This window comes from Furipterus horrens, unplaced genomic scaffold, assembly GCF_987537825.1.
Source record: "Furipterus horrens unplaced genomic scaffold, mFurHor1.1.pri manual_scaffold_12, whole genome shotgun sequence".
Lineage (NCBI taxonomy): Eukaryota > Metazoa > Chordata > Mammalia > Chiroptera > Furipteridae > Furipterus > Furipterus horrens.
This window is the reverse complement of record NW_028327182.1, coordinates 76,497,073-76,514,792: the sequence shown is the minus strand read 5'-3', so window position 1 is coordinate 76,514,792 and position 17,720 is coordinate 76,497,073. Positions and strand designations below refer to the sequence as shown.

General features: G+C 31.9%; 1 protein-coding gene across 1 annotated transcript in view; it reads right to left on the bottom strand.

Annotated features, from left to right (window-relative positions):
• ADAM2 (ADAM metallopeptidase domain 2) overlaps positions 1-17,720 on the bottom strand; it is a 99,108-nt gene that overhangs the window by 63,753 nt on the left and 17,635 nt on the right. Inside the window, exons 8-12 of the mRNA XM_090258219.1 lie at positions 14,699-14,770; positions 13,788-13,954; positions 12,697-12,778; positions 7,754-7,890; positions 1,073-1,253 (exon numbers count right to left, since the gene is read on the bottom strand). Coding sequence (XP_090114345.1) covers positions 1,073-1,253; positions 7,754-7,890; positions 12,697-12,778; positions 13,788-13,954; positions 14,699-14,770 — 639 coding nt within the window. The remainder of the gene's footprint in view (positions 1-1,072; positions 1,254-7,753; positions 7,891-12,696; positions 12,779-13,787; positions 13,955-14,698; positions 14,771-17,720) is intronic.

The window sequence follows — 17,720 nt, the reverse complement described above, 5'->3', positions numbered from 1 at the left end:
GTGTTGAATCGACATCTTGCGATGACGCTGGAGTGTCCTCTCCAGTGAAGCTGAAGCTACAGAGCCTGGGCAGGGTGATATGGAGGGTCTGCTGTTGCCCATGCAGCAGACCCCCCCTCTCTTCGCAGCTGAAGGGTCCAAGGGAAAGACGGAGTCAATACAGCTTGGCTTCAGGTGCGCCGCAGGAGTTGCCGGTGTTGACTACAATGTCAAACCGCCTTAGGGACTCCGGCTCCGGATTTTCTGTCGGGGTTTACTCCCTTAGCCTTTCCCCTGAAGAGGTATGCCGCAAGGCAGCGGAGGTTTTTTGGAGTCAGAGTTTTCCTTCTCTGATGTGCCCTGACTGGAAGATCGAACCAGCGACACTTAGCTCGCAGGCTGACGCTCAATCCACTGAGCCAAACCAGCCAGGGTTTCTTAAAAGTATATTACCCAGCTAACTATCTAAAAACACACTTTTTGTATTGGAGAGGGTCCACAAAAATGACCTTAGCCATGGCAGTAGGGAACACTGAACTCTATTCATGTCTTCCTGATTCTCTCACATCCATACCACTTATGGCATTCCATTGATCTCATTTCATCTCATTCCACCTTCCTCTGAGCCAGCAGCTTTTCCTGAGATTTCTGAGGTGCTGAAAATCAGTTTTTTGGGATTATGCACGACCTAAATCTCTTTGACTTAAATATTGACGTTGATTAAAATACCTAAAGCCAGAAATGTGCCTATGTTTTCTTAATTGTAAAACCTTTATATCTTTCTGAATGGCAGAGGATTTTATCATAAGACTAAATCTGAAGGAAATACATAAGGAGGGCAGTTTAAACCTAGGTCAACTCAACTACAGAATTCATGACCTTGAAAATAACTTGTATGAATAATCTACAAACCACTGAATCTGTACATCAATGTATAAGTGCACTTATTAGTTTATTAAAATCACTATATGCCTTCTTAAGATATTTGTAGAAGACTGAATTTGACGAATTTTGGAAAATAACAGTGTAACATTATAAAAACTCATTAATTTTGATGTGATTTTGGTATGTATTCTTTTAAGTTGATACTAACCTCCTGAGTCCCACAGTCACATGCTTCGCCTTCTTCCACTATTTTATTACCACAAAGTGCAGCTTTGTATGATGGATCTAAACGTGGATGATTTTGAAGACATTGGGATTTTGGCTTTGAAATAAAACGTGCAAAGTCCTCCATGCTGCAGTTACTAAAGATCTTCACACCACTGGAATGACTAAAAATACATTAAACTTCAAATTTTATGTAAGCATTGCACCCATAAGCTGTCCTACCTGGGAATAAGCTATTTAACAGCATTTCACAACCGGCAAAATGCTCAATTAGATTACTGTCAAACTTTCATTATCTGTGCATGGTAGGTCAACTGTGCAAAAATTTAAGTTAAATATTTTAGTAGGAATAAACAACTAATCAATAAAATTTTATTGAATCTTATATTATAGTTATTTGTGACACTATTTTCTCTTGTAGCTCCTACCTCACCGAGTTGTTTATCTCTGCTTCATTTTTGCTTTGTCTTCCTTTCATGACTCCTAAAAATTTTAATACTCTTGTATTGAGAAAGGAGATTGGGCTTTTGCATTTGTTTATAATATTACTCATAGGTAATCTTTTTCAGCTCTATAGGTAACACCAATACTTGACAACTCAGATATTTTTTTTTCTAACTCAAATTAATCACTTAAACTTGCGTTTAATATCCAATTTTTTACTCAGTGTTTACACAGAGGTAACATTTCTAAGCATATATCTAGCATATCACTCCTTTACTCCTCTTTATTATCTTAGTGACATTGATTTGTTTCTTCAAAATATTTATCAAAACTGGAATATTATTTATATAATTATTTATTGATTATCTTGTCCTGCTAGTGTTTACCCCTAGGAGAAAAAAACATTTTGTCTTGTTCACTAGCACAAAGCGAAGAGATCAATGATTTTTTTCTTATATTGGTTCCAGAAAGAGGAGAAGGGAAGGAGAAAAAGAGGGAGAGAAACATCAATATGTTGTCTCTTGCATGCACCCCAACTGGGGACCAAACCTGCAATCCAGGCATGTGCCCTCACCAAGAATCAAACTCATGACATTTCATTTTATGGTTTGATGACCAACCAACTGAGCCACACTAGCCAGGGCAATGATTCTTTCTTTTTTTAAATGAACGAGTGCATGGTTAAAACTGTTGTAGATTCTTTGGTTGCTGTTTGACTATTTTTATTGGTCTGAATAGTATTAACAAGTAAAAAAGATTAAAATTTGATGACAGATATAGCAAATATAAGGTTAATCAAATTTTAAAGCCACAGACTCAAACCTTAGTTATTTGGATTATTACAGGAAAATGTTATTGACATGTAGACTACAACCAAATTAAGAAGTTTTGAACAAATTACCGATTTTGATATTTTTTGTTGTCACATCCCAGTTAAACATAACTTTCAGTCATATTAGCCATAATGAATGGATTTATTATTACATTGTTGATGATTCAGATGGTTTCTATCTAAACACCAGAAATCAAAAAAAAGAAAAAGCAATCAAAGTTTAATTATTACTGAGAACCAGGTAATGCAAGTTATGTTCATTATATGTGAACTGGTCCATAAGGGATATATTTTCTGATAAATAAATTTATGTTTTCATTAAAAAATATAATCATAATTATATCCAACAGGAAAATTTATTTGCAGTGTGAATCTTTGCACAGATATTCTGGATATTCCCATTCCTCATTTTCTCATTTTTTCTTGATAATGGAGCTTCTGATTTTCAGTTCAATAAATAACTTTCTTGTATAATTGCCTACATTTTAAAACTTTGTGTAAAGTTAGGAGTGGGCAGGTAAAAGTTAGATAACTGACTTAAAAGGAAGCTATAAAGTTAAGTTCTAGGAAGTACCGTTGGCAGCCGTGCTTTTATGTGCTCCTTTATTCTATTGTTGACTATAAATTTTGTTAACTGTTATAATTAAAGCTTCTCTCAGAAGCTATGAGATTTCCCTGGAAGCCACTGTGTATAAATCAATGTGAAATTATACTTTGAAATGCCACACAATCAATAGAATTTTCCAAAATTAAAATAAACTTCTCTTTTGTTTAAGCCATTATTACTTTGGGTTTTAATTTACTTACAGCAAAATCTAACTACAAACTCTGTCTTAATAAATACAGATCTCAATCAGGGTATTGCTGTTTAAATAATATTTCAAACATTTATTTTCTCACTGCAAAATTGCAAAGCATTGACAGCAGGATGCAGTGTTCTCATTACAATAGATAGAGAATAATAGAATGAAGTATCTTTTTCTTAATTTATAAACAAAATATTACTTATATTTTGCATTTTCAGAAACAAATCTATTAGAAATAAAATAAAACCAATATAATAAAATAAATATAATCAATATAACTTTAAAGATTTTATTAGAGGCACCTCAACTACCAACTAAAAATAGAAAACCAATACCTCAACACTCTTACTTTTACTGTGACATATGTACAGCATGAAAGGACTCAAGCAAAAATAAAAATTATTATTAAATGTCTCAATAAACTTCAAATGATATACTATATAGCTAAAAATTATATTTAGGACAACACTGACATTGATTTTAAAATCAATAACTAAAAGATGTCTAGATTATTCACAAATATTCAAAAATCAGCTAACATACTTCTAAAATAATTCATTAGACAAAGAAGAAATAAACAAAAATTTGAAAATATTTCAACTAAATAAAAAAAAATTTAAAAATGTAAAAAGTTATGGTATGTAATTGGAACTGTGGTTAGAGGAACATATATTGCTTTAAAGGCCTCACACAAAAAGGGACTTTAAAATTAATTCATTGAGTTTTTATATAAAAATCTAGGGGAGAACAACCAAGATTGCCTCAAAATATGCATCAATAAAAAAAACAAAGTGGACGAGCAATAAGACAGAATGAACAAAATTAAAATACGGTCTTTTAAAAAATAAATTAATTTAATGAAACTTGTTAGAGTACTTGAAAAAGAAAAAGAGACAAACACAAAATCTTCATATCAGAGTCCCCCAGTGATTTTTAATAGAACATAAATGAAGACTATAAAAACTTTATAAAAATTAATTTTAATTAAATTGTTAGAAAAATAAAAATAAAATATTAATATCCTTACATCTTAAATATTAATTATTTATTAAACACCTTCCTCAAAAGGGAAGTCAAAGTGCAGATGACTTTATTAGTGAATTCTATCAAATAATTTAGAAAGAATCAATATCAGTTTTCCAAAATTACCTCTAGAATATTTTACGAGGTCAGTGTTACCATAATATTGAAATTAGTCAAAGAAATGACAAGAGAAAATATCTAAAGATCCATGTTACTTGTATATATGGAGTCAAGTATTAGAAAAAAATACAAGAATAAAATAAATACAAAAAAAGAATAATGCACCCTGACTGGTACAGCTCAGTAGGTTGGGTGTCATCCCACAAGGTGAAGGGTCGCACATTTGATTCTTGGTTGGGGCATGTGCCCAGGCCTGTGGTCCAGGCCCCTAAATGGGGGTGTGTGAAAGGCAACTGATCAATATTTCTCTCACACATCAATTTTCTTTATCCCTCTCTCTAAAACTAAATAAATAAAATCTTTTTTAAAAGAAAGGATAATATATTATGCCCAAACATGGTTTATCCTGGGAAAACAAAGTTACTTAAACAATTGAAAATAAAAAATGTATTTTTAACATATCAACAGAACAAGCAAAAAAAAAAAAACACACGATCATCTCAACACTTGAAGAAATGATTCATGATGAAAACTTTGGCAAATAAGAAATAAAAAAGAACTTCCTCAATCTGATTTTAAAAGCCTACATGAGAAACCTTTACCTAACATATTTAATGGTGAAATATTTTGTCCTTAAGTCAGAAGTACAGCAAAGAGAGCCACACATTCCACTTCTATTTTACACTGTACTAGGGGTCGCTATGGTAGAAGGCAAAAAATAGAAATTGGAAAAAAAAGTAAAGAATGAAAATGATAATGTAAAACTGTATGTATAATATATGGTTATACATGTATAAAATTCTAAAAAGTTAGATTAAAATCCAAGAATTAATAAGTTAGGTTAGCAAAGCTGTAGGATGCAATTTCAATATAAAATAATAAAATTTCTGTATATTTTCTACAAACAACTGGAAATTTCATAGTTACATGAATAGGCATAATTAAAAAAACAACATAGATCAATATATTTACACTTAATAATGTCTCCAAAAAACTAGTGAGGAAATACTGCATTTTGAAAGGTTCTAATCATGATGAGACTAATTCAGGCATCACAACAAAATAAACTACTTTCAAAATTGCACGAAGAATAAGGACAATACTTAGGAAGCAGTATAAGGTCCAAAGAGCTATTAATATTTAAGATATTCTAATTCTGCCTATTATTTCTCCACCATGGTAACTATTACCGTTATTATATTTAGTATTACAAGCAACATTATTATCATTGTAAAAAACTGTAATATAATCAAAGATAAATAAAATTTAATAACCAATCCTCAGTATTATTAATATGAGCTACATCAGATGTGATTTGTTTTTGTTTACATTAACCAGAAAAACAAAAGGCATAGACTTTATTGTAGGATATTTATTTGGGAATGTGATCTTAGGAAGCAAGATTAAGGGAATAGGAATAGAAAAGGAGAGAACAAGGAAAAGTCAATCTAAGTATGTTTCATTGAGATGACTATAGTGGCTTCATTCTGGTGGGACCACTAAGGAGTATACAGAATATTTAATGGAACTGTACTTAGATGGTCAAGAATCTGAGTTCCAATAAAGTAGTTGAAGTTTGCTCCTGTGAAGGGGGTAACTACCTTCATATTAAAGATCATTTTATGGATAGCGTAAGGAAGAAGCTGGTTAACATTAGGGATTTCAAAATGTAGACCAGGTCATTGAGTTTTACTTGTGAAGGAAATACTTTTGTAGTGGAACGTGAACTTAGGATATAGAGATCTATATACTTTGTGCTCATTCTAAATTAATTCACGTTCCTCTTCCCCGCACTTCCTCATCTCCAACATTGCAGCATCCAGATCCTTGACAAGATATCCAAATCATTTACCACTGCTCAGGCTATGTAGGTCCTGATTCCTAGCACTTCTCTCATACAAGATGAAAATGAATTGCTTGCCGACATGCTCACTGGGCCATTTACCATTTTCCACTCTCTTTAGGTCTTAATCTAATTGGAGAATAATGTGGAACAATGATTTTTTAAAATTCCAACTAACATATTGAGAGGACCTGTTCTTGAAAGAAAACAGCTTTTCTTTCTTTAACAGCCAGGTTTAGGGACTCCCCCATTTGGCCGTTGGTGTGAAGTGATTGAGAAATACTGGTGCAATAGATGTAGGTGTTGTGGGGATCTGGGATCCCTGTTTGTGTTATTTACTTGCACTGTCTGGATCTTTTTTAGCTTGTTCCCAGATATACCATTTTGGTCATCAGATAGATTAATATGCCACTTGATCTTATAATGCTTGTGAATCTGAAAATATAGAAATTATGATGAAAATATTCAATCAGTAACATTGTAACTTAGTGTTTTCCAGATGCACGCTCAACTCTGCAAGGGTCCAGTAGCCCACCAGGAGCTGAAACAGTACTCTAGGAGTCTGCACTACAAATATTTGATACTTGTCAGGGATTCCACATGAAACCTAATTTACCAGAATACCTTTAGTTTTATTGCATCTTTATGGTCATATGTACCAAAGAACAAGGCATCTTGCATCATATCCTGCACCTGCCACTGTGTCCTCTATATACATCATTTCCTGCCAATGGCATCCTTGTTGCCATCAGATCACTTACTGATCGAATTCAACAATCATTTCATAAAAGTTTACTATACCCACTTCTGGGATAGCTATTTTTATATGGGTCCCTCCCAAATCAGAGCCTGAGATAAATATTTGAATGTAAGTACTTTTAAGAAGTGATTGTGGAAGCAGGACAAGGAAGTGGAGAGAGTGAGATGTTATCAAGTTTGCTGCTGTAGACAATTGGGCTTGATTTTCTAAGATATCTGAGAAGCAGAAAATCCTTCCAAAACTCTCCATCAGATATATAAGAAGCTGACTCCAGTCAATGACTGCATAATGGATTTCCTAATCCCTGAATATTTGGCATTAGAAAATTTTATCAAATAGTGTACCCTAAAAATAATAATGATAATAGAAAATGAACTAGGTTTTGAGGCATGACAAGGATACTTGCAAGAGCCTTCTCTAATGACAAAGAAAAGGCTGAATAACAGCATCTATGAAATCAATAGATGCCAAGACTTCAGGCTGAGCCAGGGCAAGATAAAGGAGATTTATATGCAGACAAGACCACATTAATAAATCATTCTAGTATAGTATTAACAAACAGTACTTGGCTTATCTACTCAGGTCTTAACTTATAAAATCATGCAAGTAAACATAGTGATAAATGTAGGGTTCGATCACACATGACAAAGCAAGTGTGACAGTAGATTAGGAAATATTGAGAGATATTTAGGACTTGGATTATGTATTTTGACCTGGGGATTGCTGGTTACATCTTATATTTGACCATTTTAAATTATAACAGCTTAGACTTTAAATACACCAAACTTATTTTCATATAATCATATGTATAAAGAATATAAAATAAAACATCTTACATTGCTTCTGGGTTCATTATGCAGACAGCTCCTGAGCACTGGCAATTGTCGATGTCATCATAAGCTATTCCCATACTAAGGCTCAGTAATTGAGCTATAATAACTGAGAGTGATTCCAGACTAACGGTTTTAGGGTGCTGGAAGAAAACATACATGTACACTCACATTTTAGGAGACTCACTTACTGGAAAAATAGTGTTGAATATTAGAAATAGTCACATGAAAAAATGAAATAGAGGCTTCTAATATATTAACCACAGAAGTGCCATTCATGTTGGCTTAATTTTTTATGGGTACCATTACCAATATAAGAATAATAGTGAAATTTGAAATTTTACCAAAATGCAAATGTATGACTCATTTGGTGACATCAGAACAAGATAAAAATTGCCCCAGTAACGTAATTATATCTAACAATAATTATAGTCATGTTTGTACTAATAAATTAACATCATGCTTATTTATAATTTGATTAGAGATGATACTTTACATAAATGTTTCATACATTAAAAAAAGTCAACTAATTGAATTAATTTATATTATGGTAAAAATAGTTGATAATGAGAATGCCACTGTCCACAGTTGTTTAAACTTTATTTTCAAGACTAAAACGCCTTTATCATCTTTTCTTTGTAAATGTAAGATGCTTAAGATAGCACATTTTGATCATACTAAAGCATATGAAGTTTTTAAAAAATCCACAATCATGTGAGCTCTTCAAATATATCTAATAACATTTTTATGGATACATGTCAAGATAGGTTTTGAGGAATACATTTTGTTATTTTCTCTTTGCTTCTCCAGTTCAACTTTCTATTATTTTCCACCCTGCTCTCTAACCCAGAATGACAGCAGTGGATTATGTCAAAAGGTGCCATTGCTGACTGCTTTACCTTGGTCTAATAGGGTGGAGAGTATGAGAAAAGAGCACAGTATTTATTACCATCAATGTCAGGAGGCCTATGACTGCCCGAATCCTTCAGTGGAGGTTTTTAAGTTCTGTCTGTGACCCTAGTAGATTAACTCTGTCCTTTCCTTCAAGCCTGGGTGACGAATTAAATATATTTATTATAGCCCTGAGATAGTGTAAAGTCCTTACATCCTGCATACACATTGATAACTAGTCTTTCTATCAAATTACCACAGTTGAATGTACCATCTGTTTTCAGAGAGAGGGAGAGAGAGGAAAAGAAGAATAAGAAAATGAAGAATGAGGAGAAAAAGGAAGAGAAGAAGAAAGAGGGAGGTAGAGGATGGGGGAGAAGTAAGGGGAAGGGGAGGAGGAGAGGGAATGTTTGATTCTATGGAAAATAAAAAGAAAGATTCTGCCAAATTTCAACAATGTAAGTAATAGGATATTATAAATAGTAATTAATAAATAATAGGATAGTGTATTATTAGTGCAGTTATTTTAGAGCTTTTTGTTTCCAGGAAATTATAGAAAAGACCTGGAACCATTCAATCAATGCAGCTTTATAACTGTTTCTCTTTCTCCATTACTCCTGTTCTCTCATATATAGCTCAGTAAGATGGAAATAACAACAACCAAAAAGCTTCACTTTATTCATTTGTATAAAAGCAGTCCCTTGTACTCCCATGTGCAATTGCCCGTTTATTCTTTATCTTCTTACTAGTATATTTATTCTGGTCTTTCCTTTCATTTGTGTGATATGGTCAAAGACATGGTTTGTACTGGAGATGATGTCCCTTTGCCTGCTTTTTGCAGCATGCGCACATTAGATTTCTATTAGTCAGCCAGGGCTGCCATTACAAAATACCACAGACTGGCTTGGCTTAAGTAACAGAAATTTATTTTCTCACAGTTCTAGAGGTTAGAAACTCAAGATCAAGTTGTCAAAAGGTTTGCTTTCTGGTAAGGTCTCATCCTGGCTTGTGGAAGGCTGCCTTTTCACAGTGTCCTCAATGGTTTTTTGTTTATGCACAGAGGTAGATATCTCTGGTGTCTTTTCCTCTTTTTTTAAGGACACCAGTCCTCTCAGATTAGAGGCCCACTCTTATAACCTCCCTTAATCTTAAAGACTTCCATTAGGTACATATCTCCAATATACAGTCACATTGGGTTTAGGGCTTCAATGTATGAATAAACTTCAGGAGTATATAATTGAGTCCATAACAGACTAGTTTGAAAAACTCGAAAAAGACACAAACTGGAGTACGAGAATTTCTTGCAGGATATTGTTATGATTACTCCTGTTTTGAAAATAAAGTAATGAAACAACTAAAATTATATTTAGCATTGGAATTTTAAAATATTTTGTATAAAAGTTTATAACTAAGCAGACATGTTTCCTCTGATGAATAATACTTGTCTAGGGCAATACCTGTCAAATAATAACAGTGGCTGGCTTTTATTAAGATTTCTTATGTGCCAATCACTAGACTGAGAAATTTTCAAACAATTAAGTATTGATACTTTCTTTGTTGTACAACAGATGATTACTTACTCTAGATACGCCTGCCATTTTTGCTTGGTAAAAACTTCTAGTTTTTAATATTAGAAATCAAGATTTTATATATGCCTTTTAAATAAAGCTTATTAATACTGTTCAAAATTTCTAAATTTTTGGTCTAATAACTAATTACCCAAGTATGATTATTCCTGCTAGTAGCTCTTTTAGTGTTTAATTTGTGCATTTTAGTTTGGTATATATAAGTTCAGCTTTATTATATAATGCTAGTAAAATTCTGTTTCATTACAAATAAGGAATCAGTTAAAATTCATATCTATCTTATCTGAAGAACATTTTGCTGCTTTATACCATTGATATATCCAAATTCCTTTGGTGATGTATGTTATTTTTCTTACTCTTTTGTGCTAAAATTTCTGCAGCATTATATATGGGTTTGAAACTTATAAAGAAAAAACAATTTGATAATTTTTATTTTTAGTAGATGAAACTAAGATTTTTTGTTTTGATTATTGTCTTTTGAAATTATTAATCACATTTTATTTATGATGTTTTCATGCATTTTAAATAATTTTGTTTTATATGGAGTTCACAAATCTTAAGTGCCTTAATGCAGTTTAATATACATATATTATATATGAAATATTTACACATATATGCAGTCATACATATCATTTATTTATAATACTGCATGTGCATACATATATGCACACATTTGTGAAGTGTGTATGACACATATCTGCAAAACATAAGATATTTTTATCACCCAAGAAGTTCTCTCCAGCAAGTTTCCAGGCATTACCTTCCCATAATTTGTAACTTCTATTCTGACTTCGAACAAAATGGTGAATCTTTACTTACACATTAAAATGGAATAATAAAATAAATACGGTTTTGTTTCTGATTTATTTTGCTCAACATACAGTTTTTGAGTTCCATCAATGTTGAGTGTATAACAGCAGTTGTTTGTTTGTTTGCTTGCTTGCTTGCATTATGTGAATATATTACACATATTTATCCATTTCATGGATAGGAGGACTCAATAATGTTAACATGTCAATGTCCCTCCCATTGGCTTAAAGATCTGTTCAAAATGAAGCAAAATCCAAGAAGTTTTTGTTGAAATTAACAAGCTGATTCTAAAATGGAAATGTAGAGAACTCAGAATACATAAATCAGTCTGAAGTAGTAGTAGCTGGGTTTACACTACCATTTTTGATGATTTCCTGTAAAACTTGTTATTAAGACAATGTGTTGGTGAAAGAACAGAAAAAAATACCAATGATGATAAAAGACTCCAGAAAGAGACTAGAAATATGATGCCCTGATTTAACAACAGAGGCACCCCTAGGGGATATGATAGAGAGGGTGGTGGGTATTTAACATCAGAAGGCAGAGTTTCAGTTGTTTGTTTCAACATCTCATTCTAGAGAATATCAATTGGCTGCTGCTGATTTTTCCAGTGAAAAGATCAGGCAATGATTATCCAGTGAAATATGGGGAACAAGAAAGATGAATACTAGGAAAATTTCCTGATTGCTCTTCTCTCTACAGAGACCAGTGCCCTCTGCACATGAACCACACACTTTCCAGTAAATGATGGCATTTCCTTTCTCTTGGTAGCTAACTTGCCTATAGAGAGAATGAATTCTGTTCAGCTTTTTGTTAATTGATGAAGGTCCTTCTTCACACGAGAGTCTTAAGATACCTCTGTTTTGCTTGTGACTGAGTAAATCAGCTAAATTCCAGCTTTTAAGACGAGTTAGTGGCTTTCCCATAAACATAAGTCATATTTTCTAAACTCTGAAATAGAGTATTAAAGTCATCTCCATTTGATTGAGTCATTTTTTCATATCTTCACTTAGCTTCACTTGTTCACTGAAATAAGAGTATTATGCATTGCCTCCCTCAAACTTCAGCAGACATTGTACAAACACACACAAAAAGAAAAAAGGCAAGTTCTACATGTCAGAATATGTGAAAGAGGGGCAAGACATACCAATTTTAAATACACCACAATTTTCTACTAAGATGTATAGTGACAATTAGGGGGAGCATTTGATTCTGTCATTCTTCACCTGTACCCCACAAAGCATTTTAGGGGGATTGATAAATAGTTTCAAAGGTTTTATTTTAATCTGGGCCATAATTATGTTACCTACATAATTTAGAAAATGTACAAAATCTGAGCTTGAAATTAAAAACAATTAACAAATAAATATTAAACACATAAAATTCATGAACATCTTATAGGACTAAAATAGATCACTACATTAACTTTCTAAAAGGATATTCTGAATTCATAAGAGGAAACGAGTAAAAAATTTATGTGTATTAAGTTCAATGAGAACTTGTTATAGTTCAAACATTTCTCTTAGCAGCAGGGACAGAGATCCCTAGATTTATAAGTCAAACATCAATATACTTAGAAGTAATTAAGAAAGGAAATATTTACTTATATAAGGTCCAAACATTATTATATTTCTATATCTTAGTCAAGCAGATTATACCAACCAGAGCAACACTTCCTCCATATTGTCTATCGCACATCTTTCCTTGAAAGGTTGCGCCAACATAAGTTGCTTTTTCTCTGTAACTTCAGTTTTAAAAAAATCATAATCATAAATTCTGTAAAACTAAAAACAACTAATGTTGAATTAGCCTAATATATACGTTTCATATTTATATAATACATGCATAGATATTTTCACCTAACAAAGTAATAAAGCATAAGAAGTGACAATATATCAGCTTCATTTGAAAACAAAATAAATTTTAAAAGAAATATTTAATATTATAAAGTGTATTCTATGTGGAATTTTTTAAATGAATATTTTGTTTTATGTACTGTTCATTAAAAATTAAAATGTTTTTAAAATATCAAAATAAGAAAATTAAATAAAATTTCTTAAAATTAAAACAAATAAGGCACTGCAGTTGACAAATAGGCAGAGTCATCTTACAGACTAAAGTTTTCCATTAATCAAATAGATTTAGCTGCCAGAGTCATGAAAAGTTATGACATATTTGTGGGGCAAAAAATAACATAAAATATTATTATTTTAAATTATATATATTATTTTATTTTATATCATAATATATGTAGAGTCTGAACAGAAACTTTAAAAAAGAAGCTTATTAAATAGAAAGGGAGTCATAATTTTTAAAAGGTAGCACAGTGTGAATGTGGTATGTTACAGATGTTTAAATATAAAATAGTGTTTCTATTTCCTTATTGTTTTTGCTTTATTTTATGGAAATAAAGCATAAAAAGAAATTCAAATTACTATATTCATATAATTTTGGCATATTTCCTCCAATAGATGTTATTAATATTTTTTGTATAGTTAGAGACATTATACTGTAAGGTAAGAAGGCATATGGTAACAAGATTGAAGGAATGAATTTTAAATACAAACAAATAAATATAATTATTTTAATAATTTTATAAAACCCATGTGGTGAAAAATAATATTCATATGATGCTGTATGTAAGAAAAATGGCACAATATTTTTTTTCTAAAGAACTATCAACTGTCAGAAATTTATTCAAATATGGATCTGTTTTCTTTGTATAAGATTTAATAATGCCAATATATGCTTACGCAAGTAAAAATGCCATATCATGTGGACGCAAAACAAGATAAGATCTTTTCCATTTTAAAAATCTGTGTAATAATTCATTAACATCTCCAGTTACTGGAATTTTATTTTCATCTATCCAAAGCTCCAATGAAGATAGAATTATTGTAATATTAAATGGAGTAAAAATCTAAAATAGAACACATAAAGAAAATAAATTCAAATATTATGGTATAAATAGATTTCAAAATTAAGTGTGAAAATAAACACTATGTTGATTACAAATGTTAAACAATTGAACTCCAAGTCTGTTTTTAGTCTTAGAACATATTACACACTACTGATGAAACAAGTTATAATTATCATTTGAAAAGCTTGTACTTAAGCAAGTACTATGTCAAATGCTTTATTTAGTTTGATCCTTACAGTAACCTACTTAGGTATATTCCAGCGACTTTTAACCAGTGTGCCTCAGCACATTTGTGTGCTGCAAGAGGCCTACTGGGATGCTGCAAGAATATTTAAAACACACAATGCTTGACCATTTAGTCAGGCGCACTGACCTCTTTCCCCTTAGACTGTTAAATAAAAAATGACAACAGCCAACACAACAATAGCCGTCCTGTATGAATAAATCAAAATTATGAGTATACTTATTTTTGTGTCAAATCGGCAAAAAATATGATATATTTTTTGGTGTGTCACAGAACTTTAGTGATTACTTGATGTGAGGTATAAGATGAAAAACGTTAAAAATATCTGGCATATGCAATTATTATTATTTCTATAAAACAATCAGAAAACTGAAAATTAAAATGGTTATATAATTTTCCCTATTCGCACAGGATATATATTCAGGCAGTATCATAAAAAAAACTGGGAATTTTTTAAGCAATACAAACAAATGAAAAAGTACTAAGAAACAAACACTTACAGCATTAGTCAAACCAATTAACTGGAAAATTTTTTGAGTGACAACAGCCGTATCAGAACCCATATGATTATACTGAAAAAGATAATCACACATTTTAGATCTAAACATATATTGCTTAATATTTAATGACTGTTGTTTAAATTTTAATATAGTGTTTAAACTGCTAATTATTAGTTTCTAATATTAAACATTATAAAAATACTATATATTCAGTGTGAGTAATGAGCTATATAAAAAATATAAAAAGACACTACAAACTCCCCAAAATAGAAGAGGGACACTTCCAAACTCATTTCACAAGGCCAGCATTACCCTGATCCCAAAACCAGACAAATACACAACAGAAAAAGAAAATTACAGGCCAACATCTCTGATGAACACAGATACAAAAATCTTCAATAGAAGGTTGGCACACTGAAATCAGGAGCATATTAAAAGGATCACACCCCATGGTGAAGTGGGATTTATTCCTTGGATGCAGAAATGATCCAACATTCACAAATCAGTTAATGTGATACACTACAAAATGAAGGAAAAAATCATGTAATTATTTCAATTGATACATGAAAAAGCATTTGACAAAATTCTAACATTTTTTCATAATACTCTAAAAAATACATATAGATAAGGAACATACTTCAACATAATAAACACCATATATTGACAGGCCCACACCAAGATCATAATCATAATCATTGATAAGTTAAAAACATTTCCTCTACAACCAGAAACAATATAAGGATGCTCAGTCCAACAACTTTTGTTTAGCATAGATCTGAAAGTCATAGCCTAGCCTGAGGAATTAGGCTAGAAAAATATGCATTCAAGTTGGAAAGGAAGAAGTAAAACTGTCAGTTTGCAGGTGCCATGATATTATATATAGAAAATCCAGACATCTTCACCAAAAAACTATTAGAACTAATAAATAAAGACAGTAAAGTTGCAAGATAAAAACTAAATATGCAAAAGCCTATTTCATTTTTATACTAGTTATCAGAAAGAGAAATTAAGGAAACATCATAGAGAATAAAATACCTAGGAATAAACTTAACCATGGAGAAGAAGGATCTGTACACTGAAAACTTAAGAGATATTGATGAAAAAACTTGAAAAAAATAAACACAAAAGAATGCAAATATATTCAATGTTCAATAATTAATATTAAGCTGTTTATACTATACAAAACAATTTAAAGATTTGATGCAAATACAATTATATACAGTACATACTACTTGATTATGATAGTAAATATGTTACTGTTTTATGTATTTATTATATTTTATCATTATTGTAGAGTATACTCTTTCTACTTATTTAAAATAACAAGTTTGCTATAAAAGTGTGTCATGTTCTGCCGGCAGCAGCAGCCTCATACATCTCATATTTACAGTGTCCCTTGATGGCATCGTTTCCTCTTGGTTTGATTTAACCTTGGGTTGTCTTGCAAATTTAGTGTAGCCTAAGTGTACAGTGTTTATAAAGTATACAGAAATCTAAAGTAATATCCTAGGCCTTCACTTTCACTCACCACTTACTGTTTTGGGGAACCCTATCAACACCACCAGCATGTAAAACAATGTACAGAGTTATTGTCCATCATGTGGAATAAAGATGAGACATGACAGATGAGACACCTGTGGACCTGCCAACTCCAAGCAAACTGGCAGGAAATTTTGTGGTGATTTTACTTTCCCTTGCCCTACTCCCTCTCCAGCATCACATGGTTTAATCTGGAGGAGGCTGCTGCCCAGTTCCCAGTTTCCTCCCTCATATCAGGAGTTACAGAAAAGCTTACGTGAAATGTTCTAACCTTCTAAAGGCTGCCTGAAAGGCTGGTTTCTGTCTTACTTAACTCATATTTCAGGCATCAAAATGGAGCAGCCACTATTTGTGAAAGCTTCAGTGGGGGGAGACAGATACATGGGGCAAGAGATTACAGGTGAAGATATATAATAGGTCATCTAAGGCCCTGAGAAGAAGCAGAAAATATATTCAAAAGTAGCCCCTATATATGGTGAAATTAAGAAAGCTCATGAAGACATACGCTCAGTAAAGACCTGAGAACATCCTAAACTTCCCCTCAGCTGACACCTAAATTATGAGCTAATCCAACTAATCAATGAAGGACTGTCCTGCATAGGGCCAATCTGCAGAAACTGCAAGAGGTGTTTATTTTTTTCAAATGCTGAATTTTCAGCAAAAATCACCAGGTTCCTTAGTCAGTTTGAGGTGTTATAACAAAAATATTATAAACTAGGTGCTTATACAATGAATATTTATCTCTCTCAGTTCTGGAAACTGTAAAGTCTAAAATAGAGGCTAAAAACCCCCTTCCTGGCTCATAAATGGTCATCTTGCTGTCTTCTTGTTCTGTCCTAAGAGAGCAGAAAGATGACGGAACTTTCTGGAGTCTCTTTTATAAGGGCCCTAAAATCCTTGATAAAGGCTCCACTTCAATGACTTAAGCCACTCGCAAAAGCCCCATCCTCCAAATACCATCACATTATAGTAGATTTTGCTATGAATTTCGGAGAAACACAAACATTGAGTCTATATCATATCACAAACAAACAAACATATGAAAACATGTCTTAAAAGAATAAGATAAATAGGGAATAGCCACCCTTGCAGAAATGCAAAGCACCAAAGTCTTTTAAGTATGTCTAAGGTATGCTCAAAGAGCTAAAGGAAAATACTGAGAAATCAGGTTAATTACATAGAAACAAAATGATAGTACTTATACAAATAAAGAAATTATAAAAAGAAACCAAATAAATTCTGGAGATATAAAATGCAATAATTGAATTGAAAATTCACTAGAATGATTCAACAACAGATTTAAATAGGTAGAGCAAAGACTCAGCAAACTTGAGGAGTAAACAACTTAAATTGTAAAGTCTAAGAACAATAAAGGAAAAAAAATGTATTTGTGAAATACTGTTAAGCAGAAACAATATATGAATTATAGGAGTCCCAGAAAAAGAGAAGAGGTTATTTGAAGTAACAAATAATTACTAATATA